This window comes from Rana temporaria, chromosome 4 (assembly GCF_905171775.1).
Source record: "Rana temporaria chromosome 4, aRanTem1.1, whole genome shotgun sequence".
In the NCBI taxonomy this organism is placed as follows: Eukaryota; Metazoa; Chordata; class Amphibia; order Anura; family Ranidae; genus Rana; species Rana temporaria.
The window spans coordinates 25,769,665-25,792,733 of NC_053492.1; the positions used below are offsets into that span (position 1 = coordinate 25,769,665).

At 45.0% G+C, this 23,069-nt stretch overlaps 1 protein-coding gene across 4 annotated transcripts in view; it reads left to right on the plus strand.

The window, feature by feature from the left end:
* Positions 1 to 23,069, plus strand: part of PTK2B (protein tyrosine kinase 2 beta) — a 221,364-nt gene that overhangs the window by 194,935 nt on the left and 3,360 nt on the right. For 2 of the 4 annotated variants that reach the window (XM_040348139.1, XM_040348140.1), the window contains 7 exons: positions 2,948 to 3,073; positions 3,217 to 3,378; positions 6,349 to 6,474; positions 13,601 to 13,642; positions 15,918 to 15,945; positions 16,693 to 16,739; positions 18,999 to 19,142. In XM_040348139.1, the coding sequence (XP_040204073.1) occupies positions 2,948 to 3,073; positions 3,217 to 3,378; positions 6,349 to 6,474; positions 13,601 to 13,642; positions 15,918 to 15,945; positions 16,693 to 16,739; positions 18,999 to 19,142 (675 nt within the window). The remainder of the gene's footprint in view (positions 1 to 2,947; positions 3,074 to 3,216; positions 3,379 to 6,348; positions 6,475 to 13,600; positions 13,643 to 15,917; positions 15,946 to 16,692; positions 16,740 to 18,998; positions 19,143 to 23,069) is intronic. The other 2 variants (XM_040348142.1, XM_040348141.1) reach the window with 2 other exon arrangements.

Sequence of the window (23,069 nt, forward strand, 5' to 3'; positions counted from 1 at the left end):
TTGTGGATTGCGACGGGACAATAAAGTTGCGTTGAGTAAAAAAAAAGACACGGCGCCAAAAAAAAAATGTAAAATAAAAAAAAAATCGCGTCGCTAGCAAGAAAGGTCTGTTTTTACAAGGTGTAAACAGTTTACACTTTGTAAAAGCAGCCCTAATTTTGCGTTTGCAAAATAAAGCTTATGGAGAAAAAACGAAGCTGAAAAGCTTTGTGGATCTCCGTAAGTCCTAATTTGCATACCCCAGGTGGCATTTCGACGCAAAATGGATGCGGTACTGCATCCTAAGATCCAACAGTGTAATTCAATTACACATGTCGGATCTTCGTCCTAACTATGGGAAACTGATTCTGTGGATCAGTTCCATAGTTAGGACCAGGGATACGACGGAGTAACAGCAGTTATGCCGGCGTATCTCTTTTGAGGATTAGGCCCATTATTTTTTAACACGTTTCAAACACAGCTCTAAAGTAGCTCTAATCCCTAGCTGGGTCATAATAATATTAATAATAATTTATTAAAAATATATTTTAATAATGATAGTCAACCTCAATAGCTTTTGTGGTGTCCAATTCGTTATTAAAGCTCACCAGTGGCATTTGAACCCACAAGGGCGTGCCTCCAAGTCCACCACCTTAACCACTTGGCCATCTTGGCTTTTGTATAAATACAAGAAGGAAGAATTGGGATTTTTAAGGTGCAAAAATAAGGTGAAGTGGTATCAACTATAGTATATAAGATTTTTTTTATTTAAAGAACAAATAAAAAATTTGTTAAAAGATAACAATTGACAAGTACAAGTCAATAAGAGTTTATGGATACAGCACTGTAGAATGGAGTTCCCAACATGTTTCGCCCATATGTCCCTTGGCTTTTGTATAGCGGTAGCCAGGGGCGGCCTGACAACTCATGGGGAACTCGGGCAATAGGAGATTATGGGGCCCCGGGCAATAGGAGATTATGGGGCCCCGGGCAATAGGAGATTATGGGGCCCCGGGCAATAGAAGATTATGGGGCCCCTGGGCAATAGGAGATTATGGGGGCCCCAGGCAATAGGAGTAAATGGGGCCCCCGGGCAATAGATTATGGTGCCACATATTACTGTACACACACACATACAGTTTACATACACAGTACATACACACACAATATACACACACAGTATACACACACAGTATACACACACATACAGACACACAATATACACACACAGGCCCGGATTCAGATAGCAGTTACGACGGCGTATCTCCGGATACGCCGTCGTAACTCTGAGTTGCGGGGTCGTATCTATGCGACTGATTCATAGAATTAGTTACGCATAGATTTCCCTAAGATCCGACTGGCGTAAGTGTCTTACACCGTCGTATCTTAGGCTGCATATTTACGCTGGCTGCTAGGTGGCGCTTCTGTATATTTAAGCGATTCATATGCAAATTAGGTAGATACGCCGATTCAGAAACGTACGTCCGCCCGGCGCATTTTTTTACGTCGTTTACGTTAGGCTTTTTCCGGCGTAAAGTTACCCCTGCTATATGAGGCGTATCCTATGTTAAGTATGGACGTCGTTCCCGGGTCGAATTTTGAAAATTTAACGTCGTTTTCATAAGTCGTTCGCGAATAGGGCTGTACGTAAGTTACGTTCACGTCTAAAGCATTGACGATTTGCGGCGTAATTTCGAGCATGCGCACTGGGATTCTTTCACGAACAGCGCATGCGCCGTTCATAAAAAACTTCAAATAAGTGGGGTCACAATTAATTTAAATAAAATACACCCACATCGTCCACATTTGAATTAGGCGGGCTTACGCTGGACCACATACGTTACGCCGCCGTAACTTAGGGCGCAAGTTCTTTCTGAATACGGAACTTGCACCCTAATTTACGGCGGCGTAACGTATCTGAGATACGTTACGCCCGCCGAGAGATACACCATTGTATCTGAATCCGGGCCACAGTATACATACACACACTGAGAAGGTACTGGAGAGGCGGGGCAGCTATAATCTTGGGATTTTTAGACCAAAAGGATGTCGGTAAGGGACATTTCAGGGACAGATGTAAAAACAAAACACAGATTTTTACATACTGTCCCTGGTTTTACTGAGGCTGGCAACGCTGATGGGGCCCCCTAGTGGCATGGGGCCCTCGGGCAGTGCCAGAGTGCCCGAATGGTCGCCCCCCCGGCGGTAGCCTATACTTGGGGGTGAGTAGAAGAAACTCTAGGGCATCCTTTCACAATCTTTTCCACACTGAGGAACCCTTGAAATAACTTTCCGGTCTCAGGGAACCCCTACTTAAAATTACTGTATCTACAACTCATGGTACATTAGTGTGATGGTCAGTGGGAGGAATTCTCCTTAAAGTTGTGGCCATTGGGAATAATTACCCCCTTACATACAGAATAGCTACAAAGATCATTGGTGTCAGTGGGCATTTATCTGAGGGGTAAAAATTGCTAATTGCTCAAGGAACCCCTGACAACCACTGGAGAAACCCTGGTTGAGAAACCCGGCAGCAGGGTCGCCTTCAGGGGGGTACAGGCATTACACATGTAAGGGGCCCGGCTGGCCCCCCTCCTGTTTTTTTTTTGCATTACACATGTAAGGGGCCCGATGGTCCCCAGGGCCCCTTACAGGACTGGCTGGCCCCCCTCCCTTTTTTTTTTGCATTACACCTGTAAGGGGCCCAATGGTTCCCAGGGCCCCTTACGGGCCTGGCCGGCCCCCTCCCTTTTCTTTATTTACACAGGGCCAAGGATTTCCTTTATGAAGTCTAACACCCTTCAGATTTTTTTGTTGCGTCCAGCCCTAAACACTTATGCTTGGATGCCGAGCCGCTTTTGCCACGTTTTGTGTATTCATTGTGCTTGCTTGTGTTTTACTGATTTGTCTGCACTTACCAAGGCTGCTAATTGTCTGTGTCTGTGCCCGCACCTTTTTCCCCGCACAGATGCCTGAAAGTCTGTGTGCCAGCTCTCCTACGCTCTGTAGCCCCACAGAGTACCAGTCTCCAATTGACTCCACCCGCAGCCCACCACTCCTGCGCCATAGCATCATCAAACGTCGCAGTATGAGGGTAAGGCTTGCATGCTTTGCACTCCCATTTTGGTGACGAGGGGGATTTTAGCATGTGTGTGGTCTTTTGTGGTGACCTGGCCAACAGTTGGCCTTCAATGGTTGGATCTCAACGTATTTTATTTCTATCAACGTTTACTGAAGGAGGAGGACTTTGTGAAGCCCAGTAGCATGGAAGAGGCTCAGAAAATGTGGGAGAAGGAAAGAGCCAAGATGTTGCAGGTCATGAACCGCCAACAGCAGCAGATGTTCGAGGATAACAAATGGCTGAAACATGAGGAGCAATCGCTGGTGAACACCCTCAAGGTGCGATTGTAGATTCTGTATTGCATTGTCAGGCTTCCTTTCTATATTAATTGAATTCATGGCCAACTGTGTGCTATTATACTGTGTTGCTGCATTAACATTTGAAAGGGGGTTTGGTTGGGGTGATGTTTTGATATATGGAACTTAATCGGTAAAGATGAAGAGGAGAACTGTAGGCTTAGTTGTGTTGTATTACAGGTCAGTACCAGTCAGTACGAGGGCTACATTTTATGTTTTACAAAAACTGCACAGGCCTGAAAAAGAATGCATTTTATAAATTAATAATTATAATTTAAATGAACAAATAAATGCCCTTCAAGAATCAGAGTCCCCCTTTCACATCAGAAGCCTTCCCCAAAACTCCAGAGCCTCCCCCTTGCATCAGGGTCCTCCTTTTACATCAGAACCCTCCACCCATGAGGGTTAAAGTACCCTCTCCCATGAGGGTCAAAGTCCCCCCTCCCAGGAGGGTCCCCTATTCACATCTGAGTCCCCCTTTCACATCAGAAGCCTCCCCCTTGCATCAGGGTCCTCCTTTAACATCAGAACCCTCCCTCCCATAAGGGACAAAGTACCCCCCTCCCATGAGGGTCAAAACTCCCCCTCCCAGCAGGATCTCTTGTTCACATCTGAGTCCCCCTTTCACATCAGAAGCCTTCCCTCAAAACTTCAGAGCCTCCCCCTTGCATCAGGGTCCTCCTTTTACATCGGAACCCTAACTCCCATGAGGGTCAAAGTACCCCCCTCCCATGAGGGTCAAAGCCCCCCTCCCAGCAGGGTCTCTTGTTCACATCTGAGTCCCCCTTTCACATCAGAACCTTCCCCAAAAGTTCAGAGCCTCCCCCTTGCATCAGGGTCCTCCTTTTACATCAGAACCCTCCCTCCCATGAGGGTCAAAGTACCCCCTCCCAGGAGGGTCGCCTGCTCACATCTGAGCCCCACTTTCACATCAGAAGCCACCCCCAAAACTTTAGTGCCTCCCCCTTGCATCAGGATCCTCCTTTTACATCAGAACCCTCCCTCCCATGAGGGTCAAAGTACCCCCTCCCAGGAGGGTCCCCTGTTCTCGTCTGAGCCCCTCCTTTCACATCAGAAGCCCGCCCTCCAAACTTCAGAGCCTCCCCCTTGCAATAGGGTCCTCCTTTTACATCAGAACCCTCCCTCCCATGAGGGTTAAAGTACCCCCTCCCATGAGGGTCAACGTCCCCCCTCCAAGGAGGGTCCTATGTTCACATCTGAGCCCCTCTTTCACATCAGAAGCCTCCCCAAAAACTTCAGAGCCTCCCCCTTGCATCAGGGTCCTCCTTTTACATCAGAACCCTAACTCCCATGAGGGTCAAAGTATCCCCTCCCAGCAGGGTCTCCTGTTCACATCTGAGTCCCCCTTTGACATCAGAAGCCTCCCCCAAAACTTCAGAGCCTCCTCCTTATATCAGGGTCCTCCTTTTACATCAGAACCCTAACTACCATGAGAGTCAAAGTACCCCCTCCAATGAGGGTCAAAGTCCCCTCTCCCAGGAGGGTCCCCTGTTCACATCTGAGCCCCCCTTTCACATCAGAAGCCTCCCCCAAAACTTCAGAGCCTCCCCCTTGCAACAGGGTCCTCCTTTTACATCAGAACCCTAACTCCCATGAGGGTCAAAGTACCCCCTCCCATGAGGGTCAAAGTCCCCCCTCCCAGCAGGGTCCCCTGTTCACATCTAAGCCCTCCTTTCACATCAGAAGCCTCCCCCTTGCATCAGGGTCCTCCTTTTACATCAGAACCCAAACTCCCATGAGGGTCAAAGTACCCCCTTCCAGCAGGGTCTCCTGTTCACATCTGAGCCCCCTTTCACATCGAAAGCCTCCTTCATATCTTCAAGTGTTTGATAAAATCCACAAGCAGATAGCCTTTTTTTTAGAAGAACAACGCATAAAATCTGCACAAAAAGGTCAACGCGTTTGGGACTTTGGGCCTTTATCATGGCAGTCTCTACAGGGCTCACAGCAGCTGACTGCCTGAGCACCGGTGTACATTTGGTTTGGAAGGAAGAACTACTAAGAACCCAGAAGTGATGTGTAAAATTTCACTTCTGGGTCCAGCTGTCACTTTAGGCTCAGTAGAGGACAAGGGAGATATCAGGGGTCTAAAGGACCCCTGATGTCTTATTAAAGGGAACCTTTCACCAAAAAAAGCATTGCATTGGACAATTTCTGTCCCCTATGTGATGAACAATAAGTTAAAAAAGTGTAACGTTACTGTAACGGAACGTCCCACACTCCGCTTGAGTGTTTCCGTCATATACCACTTCCTATCAGTCTGGATATAGATATCGGATATTCCTGCTGCTCACAAGCACACAACGAGACGAGACTTGTTTGTCTGCTGTACATGGAGTGTTTATTAGAACCAATAATGCAACCTTATATACAGTTTAAAGAGGAGATAACCAGAACATAAATTAACATGAGCTAATTAACTAATCATTTACCCAGACGAGGTGACTCAGATATGACCTTTCAGGGAAGACGTTACGTCTCCTCGCTCACCTGCTATACAATACACATTATCATAAGTGTAAACACAGAACATCTTCACACAATAGCAGGGTCAATTAGCACAGAGAACAGACAGATGGCAGGAGGTGATGGCATTAGCATCTAACAGTATTTGTCCCAACAGTATGAATGAGTCACTCTTACAATTAACCCGTTGAGTTCAGAATCAACAAACAGTAAATAGTTCTTTACAGATATCCTGGCATATATTGTGGATAATAATTACATAATAATCCCATCTCAGGTAGTCCAAGATATCATTTCTCAGTCATCCTATGCCCCTAGTGGACATAGGATGATTTTAGACATAACAGGGTCAGGTGATGTCAATAATGGTTTTGGGTCATATTTAAATTTTGTTGTATTTTGCATATTTTAACACATTTTTGTTATTTGAAATGTAATTTTTGTTTTAAAAAATGTAAAAAACAGAGGGAATTTGACAGAGGGATGCAGCAAAAGCAAAGGAATCATGATTCATTATGTGTCTCTACTCACTTCCTCTACCAACTGACACCCACGGAACAGACAGGAATTGAGGGGAAATCTCTCCAATGGGTACAAAAAAATAAAAAAATAAAACGTATTTTTTTCGCACAATAGGCAAAACTTCTTTTTTTTCCCATTTTGGGTAGAGTAAGGGAGAGTTATAACCCATAAATTATTATTTATTTATTTTTTTATTTTTTGGTTGCCATTTGTGTTTTATTGGGGAGATTTACATTCACTTCCTGTCCCAAAACCAGGAAATGATAGAAAAATCCTGCAAATTAGAGGAATCCCTTGGGGCCCCCAGGTCACCAGAACTAGTGTCCCCATTAGAAATTTCCCCTCTATTTGTTTTTTTTTATTTTATTTTCAAAATGTTGTATTTTATTACATTTTTTACTTTCAATTATAATGGTAAATGGGATACATAGAGGGCAGCCAAAAAAAAGTTGTTCTAATCCCGCTTAAAAAAAAAAAAGTTTTGCATTTAGAGATACCTTTTAGTTTGTTTTGTTTTTTTATTTTAGACATACAAAAAATGTATTGATTTGGATTTTTTATTTTTTTTTGTATAGTGTTGTTTTTTTTTTTTTACTTATGTGTTGTATTAATTTTCTGTGTAATAAAAACTTAGGGGTTGATTATTATTTTTTTACTGAAAGAGAGTGGAAAATCTGGTACATGGTAGCCAATCAGCTTCTAACTTTAGCTAAAACCTGGAAGCTGATTGGTTTCTATGTAGAACTGCACCAGATTTTGCACTTTTCAGTTTTAGTACTGTAAATCAACCCGTAGTGTTTTATGCTTTGAAGTTCATTGTTTTTTATTGGTTATTGGTGTTATTTGAATAAATATTAAATCCCATGCTTATGACCTAGACCAGTGATGGGGAACCTTGGCACCCCATGCATTCTGCGTTGTAGGTGAGCATCATGGGAAATGTAGTTCCAATACATCTGGGGTGCCAAGGTTTGCCATTACTGACCTAGGCTGTGGCTGCTGCCTTACCCCAATTCCCTACCACAGGCGCCACCCATACCTCCTCCTATCCATTTTATAGGTGTTGATTACTTATTAGGTCATCCACTGGCATATCTTTATTAGAGGCACCATTCACATGTTGAAGTTCTGTATTGAAGGGTGGTTGGGTTTGTCCTTGGATGACCCCACATTTTAATTGCTGGTCTTTTTATATATATATATATATATATATATATATATATATATATATATATATATATATATATATATATATATATGCAGTGGCGGCTGGTGCCCCTTTTTTTTTTGGGGGGGGGGGGCGATGCAAACAAACTGAAAAAAAAAACATCAATTGCAGCCACTGTGCCCATCAAACGCTGTCACTGTGCCATCAAACGCAGCCACTGTACCCATAAATTGCCGCCACTCTGCCATCAAATGTAGCCAGTGTGCCCATCAATTGCCGCTACTGTGCCCATCAATTGCTGCCAGTGTGCCCATCAATTGCTGCCAGTGTGCCCATCAATTGCTGCCAGTGTGCCCATCAATTGCTGCTATGTGCCCCATCAAATATATATATACTGTATATATAAAATCCAGTGGCGGCTGGTGCTAAATTTTTTTTGGGGGGCGCAAACAAACTGAAAAAAAACCCCCATCAATTGCAGATACTGTGCCCATCAAACGCAGCTACTGTGCTATCAAACGCAGCTACTGTGCCCATCAAGCTCAGCTACTGTGCCCATCAAATGCAGTCACTGTGCCCATCAAATGCAGTCACTGTGCCCATCAAATGCTGTCACTATGCCCATCAAATGCAGCCATTGTGTCCATTAATTGCTGCCAGTATGCCCATCAATTGCTGTCAGTATGCCCATCAATTGCCGCTACTGTGTCCATCAAATGCAGCCACTGTGCCCATCAAATGCAGCCACTGTGCCCATCAAATGCAGCCACTGTGCCCATCAAATGCAGCTACTGTGCTATCAAACACAGCCACTGTGCCCATCTAGTGCAGCTACTGTGCCCATCAAGCACAGCCACTGTGCCCATCAAATTCAGCCACTGTGCCCATCAAACGCAGCCACTGTGCCATCAAACGTAGCTACTGTACCCATCAATTGCTGCCAGTTTGCCTATCAATTGCTGCCAGTATGCCCATGAATTGCCGCTACTGTGTCCATCAAATGCAGCCACTGTGCCCATCAAATTAAGCCACTGTGCCCATCAAATGCAGCCACTGTGCCCATCAAATGCAGCCACTGTGTCCATCAAATGCTGCCACTGTGCCATCAAACGCAGCCACTGTACCCATTAATTGCCGCCACTCTGCCATCAAACGCAGCTACTGTACCCATCAATTGCTGCCAGTGTGCCCATCAATTGCTGCCAGTGTGCCCATCAATTGCTGCCAGTGTGCCCCATCATATATATATATATATATATACACAGTATATATATATATATATATATATATATATATATATATATACTGTTTATATAAAATCCAGTGGCGGCTGGTGCTCAATTTTTTTTGGGGGGTGGGGCGCAAACAAACTGAAAAAAAAAAACATAAATTGCAGACACTGTGCCCAATAAACACAGCTACTGTGGCGGCTGGTGCCCCTTTTTTTTTTGGGGGGGGGGGGGGGGGGGGGGCGATGCAAACAAACTGAAAAAAAAAACATCAATTGCAGCCACTGTGCCCATCAAACGCTGTCACTGTGCCATCAAACGCAGCCACTGTACCCATAAATTGCCGCCACTCTGCCATCAAATGTAGCCAGTGTGCCCATCAATTGCCGCTACTGTGCCCATTAATTGCTGCCAGTGTGCCCATCAATTGCTGCCAGTGTGCCCATCAATTGCTGCCAGTGTGCCCATCAATTGCTGCTATGTGCCCCATCAAATATATATATACTGTATATATAAAATCCAGTGGCGGCTGGTGCTCAAATTTTTTTGGGGGGCGCAAACAAACTGAAAAAAAAAACCCATCAATTGCAGATACTGTGCCCATCAAACGCAGCTACTGTGCTATCAAACGCAGCTACTGTGCCCATCAAGCTCAGCTACTGTGCCCATCAAATGCAGTCACTGTGCCCATCAAATGCAGTCACTGTGCCCATCAAATGCTGTCACTATGCCCATCAAATGCAGCCATTGTGTCCATCAATTGCTGCCAGTATGCCCATCAATTGCTGTCAGTATGCCCATCAATTGCCGCTACTGTGTCCATCAAACGCAGCCACTGTGCCCATCAAATGCAGCCACTGTGCCCATCAAATGCAGCCACTGTGCCCATCAAATGCAGCCACTGTGCCCATCAAATGCAGCTACTGTGCTATCAAACGCAGCCACTGTGCCCATCTAGTGCAGCTACTGTGCCCATCAAGCACAGCCACTGTGCCCATCAAATTCAGCCACTGTGCCCATCAAACGCAGCCACTGTGCCATCAAACGTAGCTACTGTACCCATCAATTGCTGCCAGTTTGCCTGTCAATTGCTGCCAGTATGCCCATGAATTGCCGCTACTGTGTCCATCAAATGCAGCCACTGTGCCCATCAAATTAAGCCACTGTGCCCATCAAATGCAGCCACTGTGCCCATCAAATGCAGCCACTGTGTCCATCAAATGCTGCCACTGTGCCATCAAACGCAGCCACTGTACCCATTAATTGCCGCCACTCTGCCATCAAACGCAGCTACTGTACCCATCAATTGCTGCCAGTGTGCCCATCAATTGCTGCCAGTGTGCCCATCAATTGCTGCCAGTGTGCCCCATCAAATATATATATATATACAGTATATATATATATATATATACTGTTTATATAAAATCCAGTGGCGGCTGGTGCTCAATTTTTTTTGGGGGGTGGGGCGCAAACAAACTGAAAAAAAAAACATAAATTGCAGCCACTGTGCCCAATAAACACAGCTACTGTGCTATCAAATGCAGCTACTGTGCCCATCAAGCGCAGCCACTGTGCCCATCATGCGCAGCTACTGTGCCCATCAAATGCAGTCACTGTGCCCATCAAATTCAGCCACTGTGCCCATCAAATTCAGCCACTGTGCCCATCAAACGCAGCCACTGTGCCATCAAATGCAGCTACTGTACCCATGAATTGCTGCCAGTGTGCCCATCAATTGCCGCTACTGTGCCCCATCAAATACTGCCAGTGTGCCCATCAGTTGCCGCTACTGTGCCCCATAAAATGCTGCCAGTATGCCCATCAATTGCCGCTACTGTGCCCCATCAAATGCTGCCAGTGTGCCCATCCATTCCCCCTACTGTGCCCCATCAAATGCTGTCAGTGTGCATCGCCCGCCACTTACCTGTCTCGCAGCTTGTCAGGGGCAGTGTCCTGCACGTCCTCGATGTCTTTTTCCGTCCTCTCTATCAGGTGACAGGTAACAGACCCGAGCACCTGATTGGCTGAGAGACGGTTCAGTGTTCCTTCGCTTTGATAACACAACGCTCAGTGAACAGCAAACGCACAGCATGGCACGGCTCTAAACAGGTGCTTCCAAAAAAACACCCCCACCGCTGTAATTCAGATGTCCGGTGCCCGAAAAGGGTCCGGACACCTGAATAGGGGGTGTCAGCGGCGACCGTAGTTAGATTCATGCAATGCATGAATCTACCTAGGGTGATAGAGCGGTGCCAGGAGAGAGGGGGCGGCGCCCATGCACCCCTTTTGGATGCATCGCCACTGAATGAAATCTCTAGCCCCTGTAATACCATCTCTAGATAATTTGCCGTATTTCTTGCCTGATGGGGCTCCTTTAAAGTCCATCCCCCCCAAAACCAAACGCGGCCATTAAAGTGATCGAACATGGGACCCGGCTGATGAAAAGGAGAACGGTTAACGGCAAAGCCCAATTTACTTCAAAAACCCGCCCGCGTCTGCTGAATTTCTATGCATGACCCTTCGCCGTCCCAAGATTCGCAGAGCTTTCAGCGGCTTAACAAGTAGGCTCTCCGGCTCATTAATTAGGCGTTTGGGCTTGACCTGTTCCTTGCGTATCTCCGGTCTCCAGCGAGCTCCGCGTTTAGGATGGACGTAGAATGGAGGGGGGCGTGTAATTGGCGGCGGAATATTCAATCAGCTTGCTCTGATACGGCGAAAAAAATGCAATTTTCAGTCGAGGAAAGAACATAGAAAATCTCTGATCCCTGAGGACCTAGCGGACTTTTTTTAATTTATAGGGGTCAGCGTGGACTGGGAGCGGGGCTTTATATTACATGATTAAAATCTGTCATTGTACAAGACGCAACTGTGCTCGGAATGTTAAAGGAAGCCTGAAAAATACACTGGACCAGAGGCGACTCCAGGCTTTGTGAGTCCTTAGAAAAAACCTAGACATGAGGTCCCACTTGTGCTTGGGCTGCTGGAATCTCCTCCTCTTCTCCTCCCCCAGACAACACAGTGCTGGCCCCGCCTCCCCAAAACACAGCCACGCTCCAACCCCATTCTCCACTGCTTGGCCGTGGAACTCACAGGCAATGGTAACCCACTGCTGGCCAGAGCTTAAAGCCGCGGCTACATTGTTGTCAGAAGAGGTGGCTCTTCAATTAGGTGGCTGCGGGGCCACTGTGAGTGCGAGGCCTTAGGCGACCGTCTTATTTGCCTAATTAGAGAGCCGCCTCTGCACTGGACTGGCCAACAGCCCTCTGAAGGCATTTTTAGAAGGATAGGCATCACGCACCTTCATGGGAAGTCTGAGATGACAAGGACAGCCTCTCTTACTGCTTCAGTCTAACCACCCCTGGGTAGGAGGACAGGAAGTGTAGGGATGACGGAGTATCACAAGTGCACGTTTTGTGTCTCTAGGACAGGAAGTGTAGGGATGACGGAGTATCACAAGTGCACGTTTTGTGTCTCTAGGACAGGAAGTGTAGGGATGACAGAGTATGACAAGTGCACGTTTTGTGTCTCTAGGACAGGAAGTGTAGGGATGACAGAGTATCACAAGTGCACGTTTTGTGTCTCTAGGACAGGAAGTAAAGGGATGACGGAGTATCACAAGTGCACGTTTTGTGTCTCCAGGACAGGAAGTGTAGGGATTACGGAGTATCACAAGTGCACATTTTGTGGCTCCGGGACAGGAAGTGTAGGGATGACGGAGTATCACAAGTGCACGTTTTGTGTCTCTAGGACAGGAAGTGTAGGGATGACGGAGTATCACAAGTGCACGTTTTGTGTCTCTAGGACAGGAAGTGTAGGGATGACGGAGTATCACAAGTGCACGTTTTGTGTCTCTAGGACAGGAAGTGTAGGGATGACAGAGTATGACAAGTGCACGTTTTGTGTCTCTAGGACAGGAAGTGTAGGGATGACAGAGTATCACAAGTGCACGTTTTGTGTCTCTAGGACAGGAAGTAAAGGGATGACGGAGTATCACAAGTGCACGTTTTGTGTCTCCAGGACAGGAAGTGTAGGGATTACGGAGTATCACAAGTGCACATTTTGTGGCTCCGGGACAGGAAGTGTAGGGATGACGGAGTATCACAAGTGCACGTTTTGTGTCTCCAGGACAGGAAGTGTAGGGATGACGGAGTATCACAAGTGCACGTTTTGTGTCTCCAGGACAGGAAGTAAAGGGATGACGGAGTATCATAAGTGCACGTTTTGTGTCTCCAGGACAGGAAGTGTAGGGATGACGGAGTATCACAAGTGCACGTTTTGGGTCTCTAGGACAGGAAGTGTAGGGATGACGGAGTATCACAAGTGCACGTTTTGTGTCTCGAGGACAGGAAGTGTAGGGATTACGGAGTATCACAAGTGCACGTTTTGTGTCTCTAGGACAGGAAGTGTAGGGATGACGGAGTATCACAAGTGCGCGTTTTGTGTCTCCAGGACAGGAAGTGTAGGGATGACGGAGTATCACAAGTGCGCGTTTTGTGTCTCCAGGACAGAAGGTGTAGATAAATCTCTCCAAAGTGTCAAACGATTCCCTACACTATTCAAAAAAAAATGTTTTGGCTTTTGATAAACCATGAGAAAGAATGGAGAAAACAAACTTTATAACGATTATATGAGAGATGAAAAGTACACAGGTCCTCAACCTCAGCTCAATCATACAAGTCCCGGTGACCTGAACAACAGGATTGTATAAAGAAATATTTGTACACTGCTCATAGCATTTTTTTTTCTTCAGGGTAAAACAATACTTATAATACTAATATGCTCTATATTATGTCTTTAGGATCAAAATCAACATAAGAAGAGTGAAAAGCCATCCGAATTAGTAAGTATTCATTTGGACTTTTCAACCCTCCCTGTAACCCTAACACTCCCTGTAATCCCAATAGTAGCCCTTTCAGTAACCCCAACACTAACCCTTCTTATAACCCTAACACTAACCCTCCATGTAACCCCAACACTAACCCTCCATGTAACCCTAACACTAACCCTCCATGTAACCCCAAAACTAACCCTCCATGTAACCCTAACACTAACCCTCCATGTAACCCTAACACTAACCCTTCTTATAACCCTAACACTAACCCTCCACATAATCCTAACCCTCCCTGTAACCCTAACACTAACCCTCCACGTAATCCTAACACTCCCTGTAATCCCAACAGTAGCCCTTTCAGTAACCCCACCGGACCGTATCCGCGGATAAATCCTCTCCAGGATTTCCACGGATTTGGATCCGATGGAGTGTACTCACCATCGGATCGAAATCCGCACCGAAATCCCCTCGCGATGACGTGTCGCACCGTCGCCGCGATGATGACGCGGCGACGTGCGCGACGCTGTCATAAAAGGAATTCCACGCATGCGTCGAATCATTACGACGCATGCGGGGGATCCCTTCGGACGGATCGATCCGGTGAGTCTGTACAGACCACCGGATCGATCCGCGGGAGCCAATTCCAGCGGATAGATTTGTAGACATGTCTACAAATTTTTATCTGCTGGAATTGGGAAATTTCCGCGGATAAATATCCGCAGGAATGTACACACCATAGAATCTATCTGCTGAAACCGATCCGCTGAGATTTTTCAGCGGATGGATTCTATGGTGTGTACGGGGCCTAACACTAACCCTCCATGTAACCCCAAAACTAACCCTCCATGTAACCCTAACACTAATCCTCCATGTAACCCTAACACTAACCCTCCATGTAACCCCAACACTAACCCTCCATGTTACCCTAACACTAATCCTCCATGTAACCCTAACACTAACCCTCCATGTAACCCTAACACTAACCCTCCATGTAACCCCAACACTAACCCTCCATGTAACCCCAAAACGAACCCTCCATGTAACCCCAACACTAACCCTCCATGTAACCCTAACACTAACCCTTTCTGTAACCCCAACACGAATTCTCCATGTAACCCTAATACTAACCTTCCATGTAATCGTAACACTAACACTTCCTGTAATCCCAACAGTAGCCCTTTATGTAACCACAGCACTAACCCTTTCAGGAACCCCAACACTTACCCCCTCTTATAACCCTAACACAAATCTTCTCTGTGACTCTAAGGCCCCGTACACACGAACGAACATGTCTGCTGAAACTGGTCCGCGGACCAGTTTCAGCAGACATGTTCGGTCGTGTGTACGGCCGACCGGACAGGTTTCCAGCGGACATTTGTCCAGCCGACCGTTTTCCGGCGGACAAATGTTTCTTAGCATGCTAAGAAACATGTCCGCTGGAAGCCTGTCCGTCAGACATGTTCGGTCGTCTGTACAGACTCACCGGACATGTCCGATCGGCCGCCATCCCTCGCATGCGTCGAAGTGATTAGACGCATGCGTGGAAGCATTGAACTTCCAGGGCCACGCACGTCGCGGCGTCATCGTCGCGTCATCGTCGCAGCGCGTCCACGTCACCGCGTATCGTGTACGCGCGGATTTCTGTCTGATGGTGTGTACAACCATCAGACAGAAATCTCCGGGCGGACATGTCCGCTGAAAACGGTCCGGCGGACCGTTTTCAGCGGACAGTCCGTCCGTGTGTACGAGGCCTAACACTAACCCTCCATGTACCCCTAACACTAACCCTTTCTGTAACCCCAACACTAACCCTTCTTATAACCCTAACACTAACCCTCCATGTAACCACAAAACAAACTCTTTCTGTAACCCCAGCACTAACCCTTCTTATAACCCTAACACTAACCTTCCCTGTAACCCTAACCCTCCATATAACCCTAACACGAACCCTCCCTGTAATCCTGAGACTTACCTTTCCCGTAACCCCTAATACTATCCATCCCTGTATTCACTAACACTAACCTTTACTGTGTAACCCCTAATACTAACCCTCCCTGTAATCCTAACACTAACCCTTTCTCTAACCCTGACACTAACCTTCCCTGTAACCCCTAATACTAACCCTCCCTGTATTCACTAACACTAACCCTCCCTGTAACCCCTAACAATAATCTTCTCTGTAACCCCTAACGCTAACCTTCCCTGTAACCCCAATACTAACCCACATATATAAAACAGTATATACTGTATGAAATACTCTCTAAAATATCTTTCTTTCTTTCAGGCACCTACAGAAAAAGAAGTTTCATACAGTGAGTACTATTCCTATTGCCATTTGCCTTTAGCGTGCCACGTTCTGTGTGTCTTTCCCACACCGCATTTGAGCGCACTGCACTTGTGATCTGCTGTGGGTGACAATCTATTGTTAATAGCCGCCCAAGTGCAGATCGCAAACGCAGTGGAAAAAAATTACAGGATGATGTTTGCTGGTTACCATTAGCTTGGCCCTGCCAGTGAAACCTGGTTCAGATTCCCTTTGACAGTGGGAGTTCCAGTTTAAAAAATTCAGAAGTTGAGAATTTTTAAATAGTTCAGTCGCACCACCAAAGATCAAAATGTTCAGCAATTTCACTCCTGTCTGATTGTAGCGCTATGCCCTCCTAATACACAGCATAATAAACCAACAAAAGTATACGTTTATTTCCTATGATCGCCATCTAGTGGCCATAATGCACTATTTTCCTGTAATACCTCAATCAAAAAAATACCACATTATGGCCACTAGATGGAGCTGCTAATCATTGGAAAAAATACACATATTTGACACATTATGGGGTGCATTTGGGAATGCTGAGACATCCCTACAGCCAATTTGGTTTTTAAATAAACCCCAATGTGTCACTAAAGTGAGAAAAACAAAATACTCTCAAAGGTTTGTACAAATACACATGCAAAACAATGTTAATAAATTCTGTGCATCCAATACAGATTAATATAGATATAAACCTCAAGTCAAATACTGATAATTTGTTGTCCTGACTTGTCCATTGTCTCTACAGCTGAGTTCACGGTGCCGCCACAGAAGCCTCCCAGGCTTGGAGCGCAGGTGAGTGCCCAATGGAGAAATCTGATTTAGGGTCCTACCGAAAGCACTGAGCCTAGCTAAAAAAATGTAAAACCCAAGAATAAAATAGTAAAAAAAATGGCAGATTACCAGTCCTTAGATATGGTGGCGACAATCGTTTTCTTTTTTTATTCCTGCTGATCCTGCCAGTAACTAGACATGTGCACTGCCGAAATTTGTTTTCGCTTTTGTCTCATTCTTTTTTTTTTTTCTTATTTCGAAAAAGTTAGAAAATCGGAATTTAGAAAATTAGAAAATTTCCAAAATCCAAAATCCGAAAATTTGGAAATTCCAAAATCCAAATTTTCAGATTTTCGCATTTTCGAATTTTTGGTTTTGGAATTTTCGGCTTTGGAATTTTCGGTTTCGGAATTTTCGATTTTTTTAATTTTCGAAAATCTGAAAAGAAAGAAAATAAGTAAAATTCTAATGAATAACTAACTAATAATAACTATTAAATTATAGATATTGGAATTTCCTTTAAAAATGTGTCTGTTAGTGAATTTAACGAATACAAATTTATCTGAAGTAGCGAATTATCCAAAATAACGAAATGCCGCATCTAAACAAATGGATTGGAACAAATGAATAATTAATAATAATAATAAAACGTTTTTATTATTATTTATTATTAGATCGTTACGTTTTATTCATTTAGGGCTCTTTCACACGTCCGTTCAGTTTTTCAGATCAGTTTTTTTTTCATCAGTTGATCCGTTTTTCCATCAGTTTTTCGTCAGTTTTTCGTCAGTTTTTCATCAGTTTTTGCATCAATTTTTGCATCAGTTTTTCCATCCGTTTTTTTTTTTTTTTTTTTGGGGCTTTTTACATAGAAAAACGGACGTTAGCGGAACGGATGATAAACGGATCATCCGTTAACGTCCGTTTTTCGTCCGTTCCGTTTTTTAGACGGAAGAAAAATAGGGTTTTCTTCCGTCCAAAAAAACGGAACTAAACGCAGACGGATGCTAACGGACGTTAGCGGATGCTCATCCGCTAACGGACGCTAGCCCATAGGGAAGCATTGCGGTCCGTTAACGGACGTCCAAAAAACGAGCCCTTAGATGCGGCATTCGTTATTTTGGATAATTCGTAACATTGGATAAATTCGTATTCGTTACTTTCACTAACAGCCAAATTTGAAAGGAAATTTCAATACCTATAATTTAAAAGTTATTATCAGTTAGTTATTCTTTAGAATTTTACTTATTTTCTTTCTTTTTTTTCAGATTTTCGAAAATTCCAAAAATTAGAAAATCAAAAATTCGAAATTCCAAAATCGGAAATTCAAAAATTGGATTTTGGAATTTTGGAACCTATAATTTAATAGTTAGTAATAGTAATAGTTAAGTTGTTATTTCAGATTTTTGAATTTTCAGTTTTTCGTTCTTTTGAATTTTTGGATTTTTGGGCCAGATTCATGTACTTTTACGGTGGCGTAACGTATCCGCGCGAAATTACGGCGCCCCGACGTATTTTTTTAACAGCGACGTGCGTTACGTCGTTTTGTATTCCCGGACGTCTTACGCAAAAAAAATAAAAATTTAAAATTTGACACGGGAACGACGGCCATACTTTAACATGGATGGTGTAATTTTACACCACCTAAAGAGGACTCGTAACTTTGCGACGGGAAAAGCCTACTAGCGACGACGTAAGCGAATGCGACGAACGCGCGTACCTTCGTGGATCGCCGTAAACATCTAATTTGCATACCCGACGCAGGAAAACGATGCAAACTCCACCCAGCGGGCGCCGGAGAATTACACCTACGATCCGAAGGCGTACGAAGCCGTACGCCTGTCGGATCGAAGCCTAAAGCTGTCGTAACTTGTTTTGAGGATTCAAAACAACGCTACAACACGGCAAATTTGAAAATACGCCGGCGTATCAGTAGATACGCTGGCATATTTCAACTGTGAATCTGGCCCTTTATTCTTATTTTCGAATTTTCGAATATTCGGAAATTTGAAAATTCGGAAACAAATTGCACAAGTTTAATGTGGGGGCATTTGTGTTGGGAGTGGGGATGGGGGAAGAGGATTTGTGCTAGGAGGGGGCTCATACATCTTGGGTGAGGGGGGTAGGCACAGTTTGGTATGTTTGCCCTGGGTTTTAGATGATCTTGTCCATGTACTCCCGGGAAATCGTGATTGTTCATGAATTTTCCCATGAAGCTTGCCTGTGGAGGATGGTACAATTCTTCGACCATATTCATGTTGTTTCATTTTTCTCTCGCAGTCTCTTCAGCCGACGCCAACAGCTAACATCGATCGTACGGATGATAACGTCTATCAGAGTGTGATGGAGCTGGTGAAATCTGTCCTACAATTAAAGAACGACATCTACCAGATCCCACCCGAGGAATACGTTGGTGTGGTGAAGGTGAGGATGGAGATCATAGTACAAGGTTATTAAAGTAGGGGGAGGCAACCCTGCAGAGGTGGAGATCTACCTGAACAATATGGTAGAGATCAAAGATCACCGGGGTGCAGCTTTAAAAGAAAATAACCAAGTTTAGGGGTCAATAGTAAGTAACACAGAGTGCAGGGGTCAGCAGTAAATAATGCAGAGTTAGGATGTCAGTAGTAACGCATAGAGTTGGGCCGAACACCCCCCGTTCGGTTCACATCAGAACTCCCAAAAATGTAAAAAGTTTGGACCAGAGACGCAAACTCTATTAAAGTCTATGGGACCCGAACTTGAAAAATCAAAAGTTCAAATTTCGAAGGCTTATATGTAAGTTATTGCCCATAAAGGGGTATGGGGGTCCGGGGAATGCCCTGGGGGGAAATGTATCAATGCAATTTTTTTTTAAATAGGATCGTTTTTATATGAGTAGTGATTTTAATGATTCCTTTAACCACTTAAGGACCCCTTCACGCCGATATACGTCGTCAGAATGGCACAATCACGTACCTGTACGTGTCTTTTTAAGCCCAGCCGTGGGGCCGCGAGCGTGCCGCCGGCAGGGCGCTCGTGACCCGGCCCGAAGCTCCGTGACCGCACCCGCCGGACCCGCAGACCCGATCACCGCCGGTGTCCCGCGATTGGCCACCGGAGCTGAAGAACGGCAGAGGTGTGTGTGTAAACACACCTTCCCCGTTCTTCATTGTGTCAGTTCCAGTGATCGTCTGTTCCCTGATATAGGGAAAGACGATCACTGACGTCCAGCCCCATCCCCCTACAGTTAGAAACACATATGAGGTCACACTTAACGCCTACAGTGCCCCCTAGTGGTTAACTCCTAAATTTCAATTGTCATTTTTCACAGTAAACAGTGCATTTTTATAGCTCTTTTTGCTGTGAAAATGACAATGGTCCCAAAAATGTGTCAAAATTGTCCGATGTGTCCGCCATAATACCGCAGTCACGAAAAAAATCGCTGATCGCCGCCATTAGTAGTAAAAAAAAACATTATCAATGAAAATGCAATAAAACTATCCCCTATTTTGTAAACACTATACATTTTGTGCAAAACAATCGATAAACGCTTATTGCGATTTTTTTTTACCACAAATAGGTAGAAGAATACGATTCGGCCTAAACTGAGGAAAAACATTTTTTTTTATATATTTTTGGGGGATTTATTATAGCAAAAAGTAAAAAATATAGAATTTTTTAACCACTTCCATACCGGGCTGTTATACACACATCCATACCATCCATACCAGGCCTATTCTGGCACTTCTCTCCTACATGTACAAATCATAATTTTTTTGCTAGAAAATTACGCTTAAAATATGAAAGATGATGTTACACCGAGTAAATAGATACCTAACATGTCACGCTTTAAAATTGCGCACACTCATGGAATGGCGCCAAACTTCGGTACTTAAAAATCTCCATAGGCAACGCTTTGAAATTTTTTACAGGTTACCAGTTTAGATTTACAGAGGAGGTCCAGTGCTAGAATTGTTGCTGGCACTCTAACGCACGCGGCGATACCTCACATATGTGGTTTAAACGGTGTTTACATATGTCGGCGGGACTTGCGTGTGCGTTCGCTTCTGCGCGAGAGCTACTGGGGACAGGGGCGTTAAAAAAAAAAAATGTATTTCTTTTTTTTTTTTACATATTTATTTATTTTTTTACACTTTTTTTTATTTATTTTTTTATTATCACTTTTATTCCTATTACAAGGAATGTAAACATCCCTTGTAATAGGAATGTGTGTGACAGGTACTCTTTATGGAGAGATGCGGGGTCAATAAGACCGCACATCTCTCCTCCAGGCTGGAAAGCATGAAATCGGTGAAAAAAAATTCACCGATCTCATGATCAGTGTTGCTTAGCAGCCGCAATTGCGGCTTTGTTTACTTACGGGGACCCGGCCGTGACGTCATCACATCGCGCCCGGGTCCTCCGACGGTCATAGAGATGACTGGTGACCATCTGGTCACCAGTCATCTCTATGCCTCCTGCCAGCGCCGGACGATTCGTTCTCCGGGCCCCCGATGGCCCCCTGATGTCCCCTCCCGCCGCCTGTAAAAACGATCTAGCGGCGGAATCGCCGCTATGATCGTTCTTACGTTGTGCAGAATCGCCGGCAGAAGAGAAGGATATCTGAATGATGCCTCTAGCTGCAGGCATCATTCAGATATCCCCCCACAAAGCCCAGGACGTCATATGACGTCCACCCGGATCGTTAGAGGTCCTTTGTGGACGTCATTTTACAATGGGCTGGTATGGAAGTGGTTAAAAAAAAATTGTCGCTCTATTTTTGTTTATAGCGCAAAAAATAAAAACCGCAGAGGTGATCAAATACCACCAAAAGAAAGCTCTATTTGTGGGGAAAAAAAGGACGCCAATTTTGTTTGGGAGCCACGTCGCATGACCGTGCAATTGTCAGTTAAAGCGACGCAGTGCCGAATCGCAAAAAGGGGCAAGGTCCTTAACCTGCATAATGGTCCAGGTCTTAAGTGGTTAAATATAGTGCCTGGGGTGTCCCCTTAGTCTGCCTGTAAAGTGGCACATCTGTAGCATGCATAGAACCTACTACATAAATTACATTTAAATTGCCGGCAATACATTACCATTAATACAAAAACGCTGGGAAAAAAAAACGTCATGGGGGTCCCCCCAATCCATACCAGGCCCTTTGTGTCTAGTATGGGTTTTAAGGGATACCCCACACCAAGTCAGGAAAGGGGAGGGGAATGAGCGAGCGCCCCCCCCCCCTTCCTTCAGAATTTTTGAATTTACCAATTTAACAAAAATGACTGCAAAAACAAGGAACACCAAATTGAGGAAATGTGCCAGGCATTGCACATGTGTCAACTTTCCTTGTCTAAGGGCAGACAGGCCATTATCGCACACCACCATTCCTGGCTCTTGCTGGCGTGGTGTGAACCACCTCTGGGCCTGCCCCTGCAGAGCTGCAAGAATCTCTGCTCCGGTGTGATTCCGGTCCCCTAAACACACCAGCTGAAGCACTGCATGGCACCTTTTAGCCTGACTCATGGAATAGCCCTTTGAACGCTTAGGGGGTACTTGTGGTTCATAGAACAATTCAGCACAGGAGGGCATTGAGGAGGAGGAGGAGGAGGTGGTGGAGCTGACAAATCTTGCATCATCAACACTAGCTGTATAGAGACGTGGCGAAACAAGCTGCAGTACTGAGCCCTGTCCTGCATCCTTCCGAGTTGCAAGCAGAGTGTGCCATGAACAAAATATATCGTCCCTGACCATGCTTGCTGGACCACGTGTCAGCAGTAACGTGAATCATGCGGCTGAATGCCTTGCCCAAAGATGACGAAACATCGCCATTGGCAGAGAGCTGGAATGGACTTGCGTGAAAAGAAATAGTGACTGAGAATCTGCCATTGTGGTGCAGCACATTCTTCAAATTCATAGGATTTCATTGCTTCAGCCAATCAGGGCTTCCAATGCAGTGACGCAGTGCATTGTGGTCGTTTGGCGGGCCGAACAAACAGTCGAGCCCCCCGATTATTCGGGTGTTCCTTGAATGGGCGAACAGCCAATGTTCAGCCTGAACTTATGCTCTGGCCGAACCGTTCGTCCAACACAGTAGTAATACAGAGTGCAGGGGCCAGAAGTAAATAATGCAGCCATTATCTACTGTATTAGAAACATTGCTACCATAATTCATGCAGCCTGCATTATTGTGTGTGACATTCATTCAATTAATATTTTTAAATAGACCCCATAGCATGATTTCTTGCAGACCAAATAGTATTTTTTCTGTACTTCTAGGATCTTTTAACCGCTTGCCGACCGGCGCACAAACTTTTACGTAGACAGAATGGGCGTATAAATACGTCCCCTTTAATTTCCCGCCGTGTGGTCGCG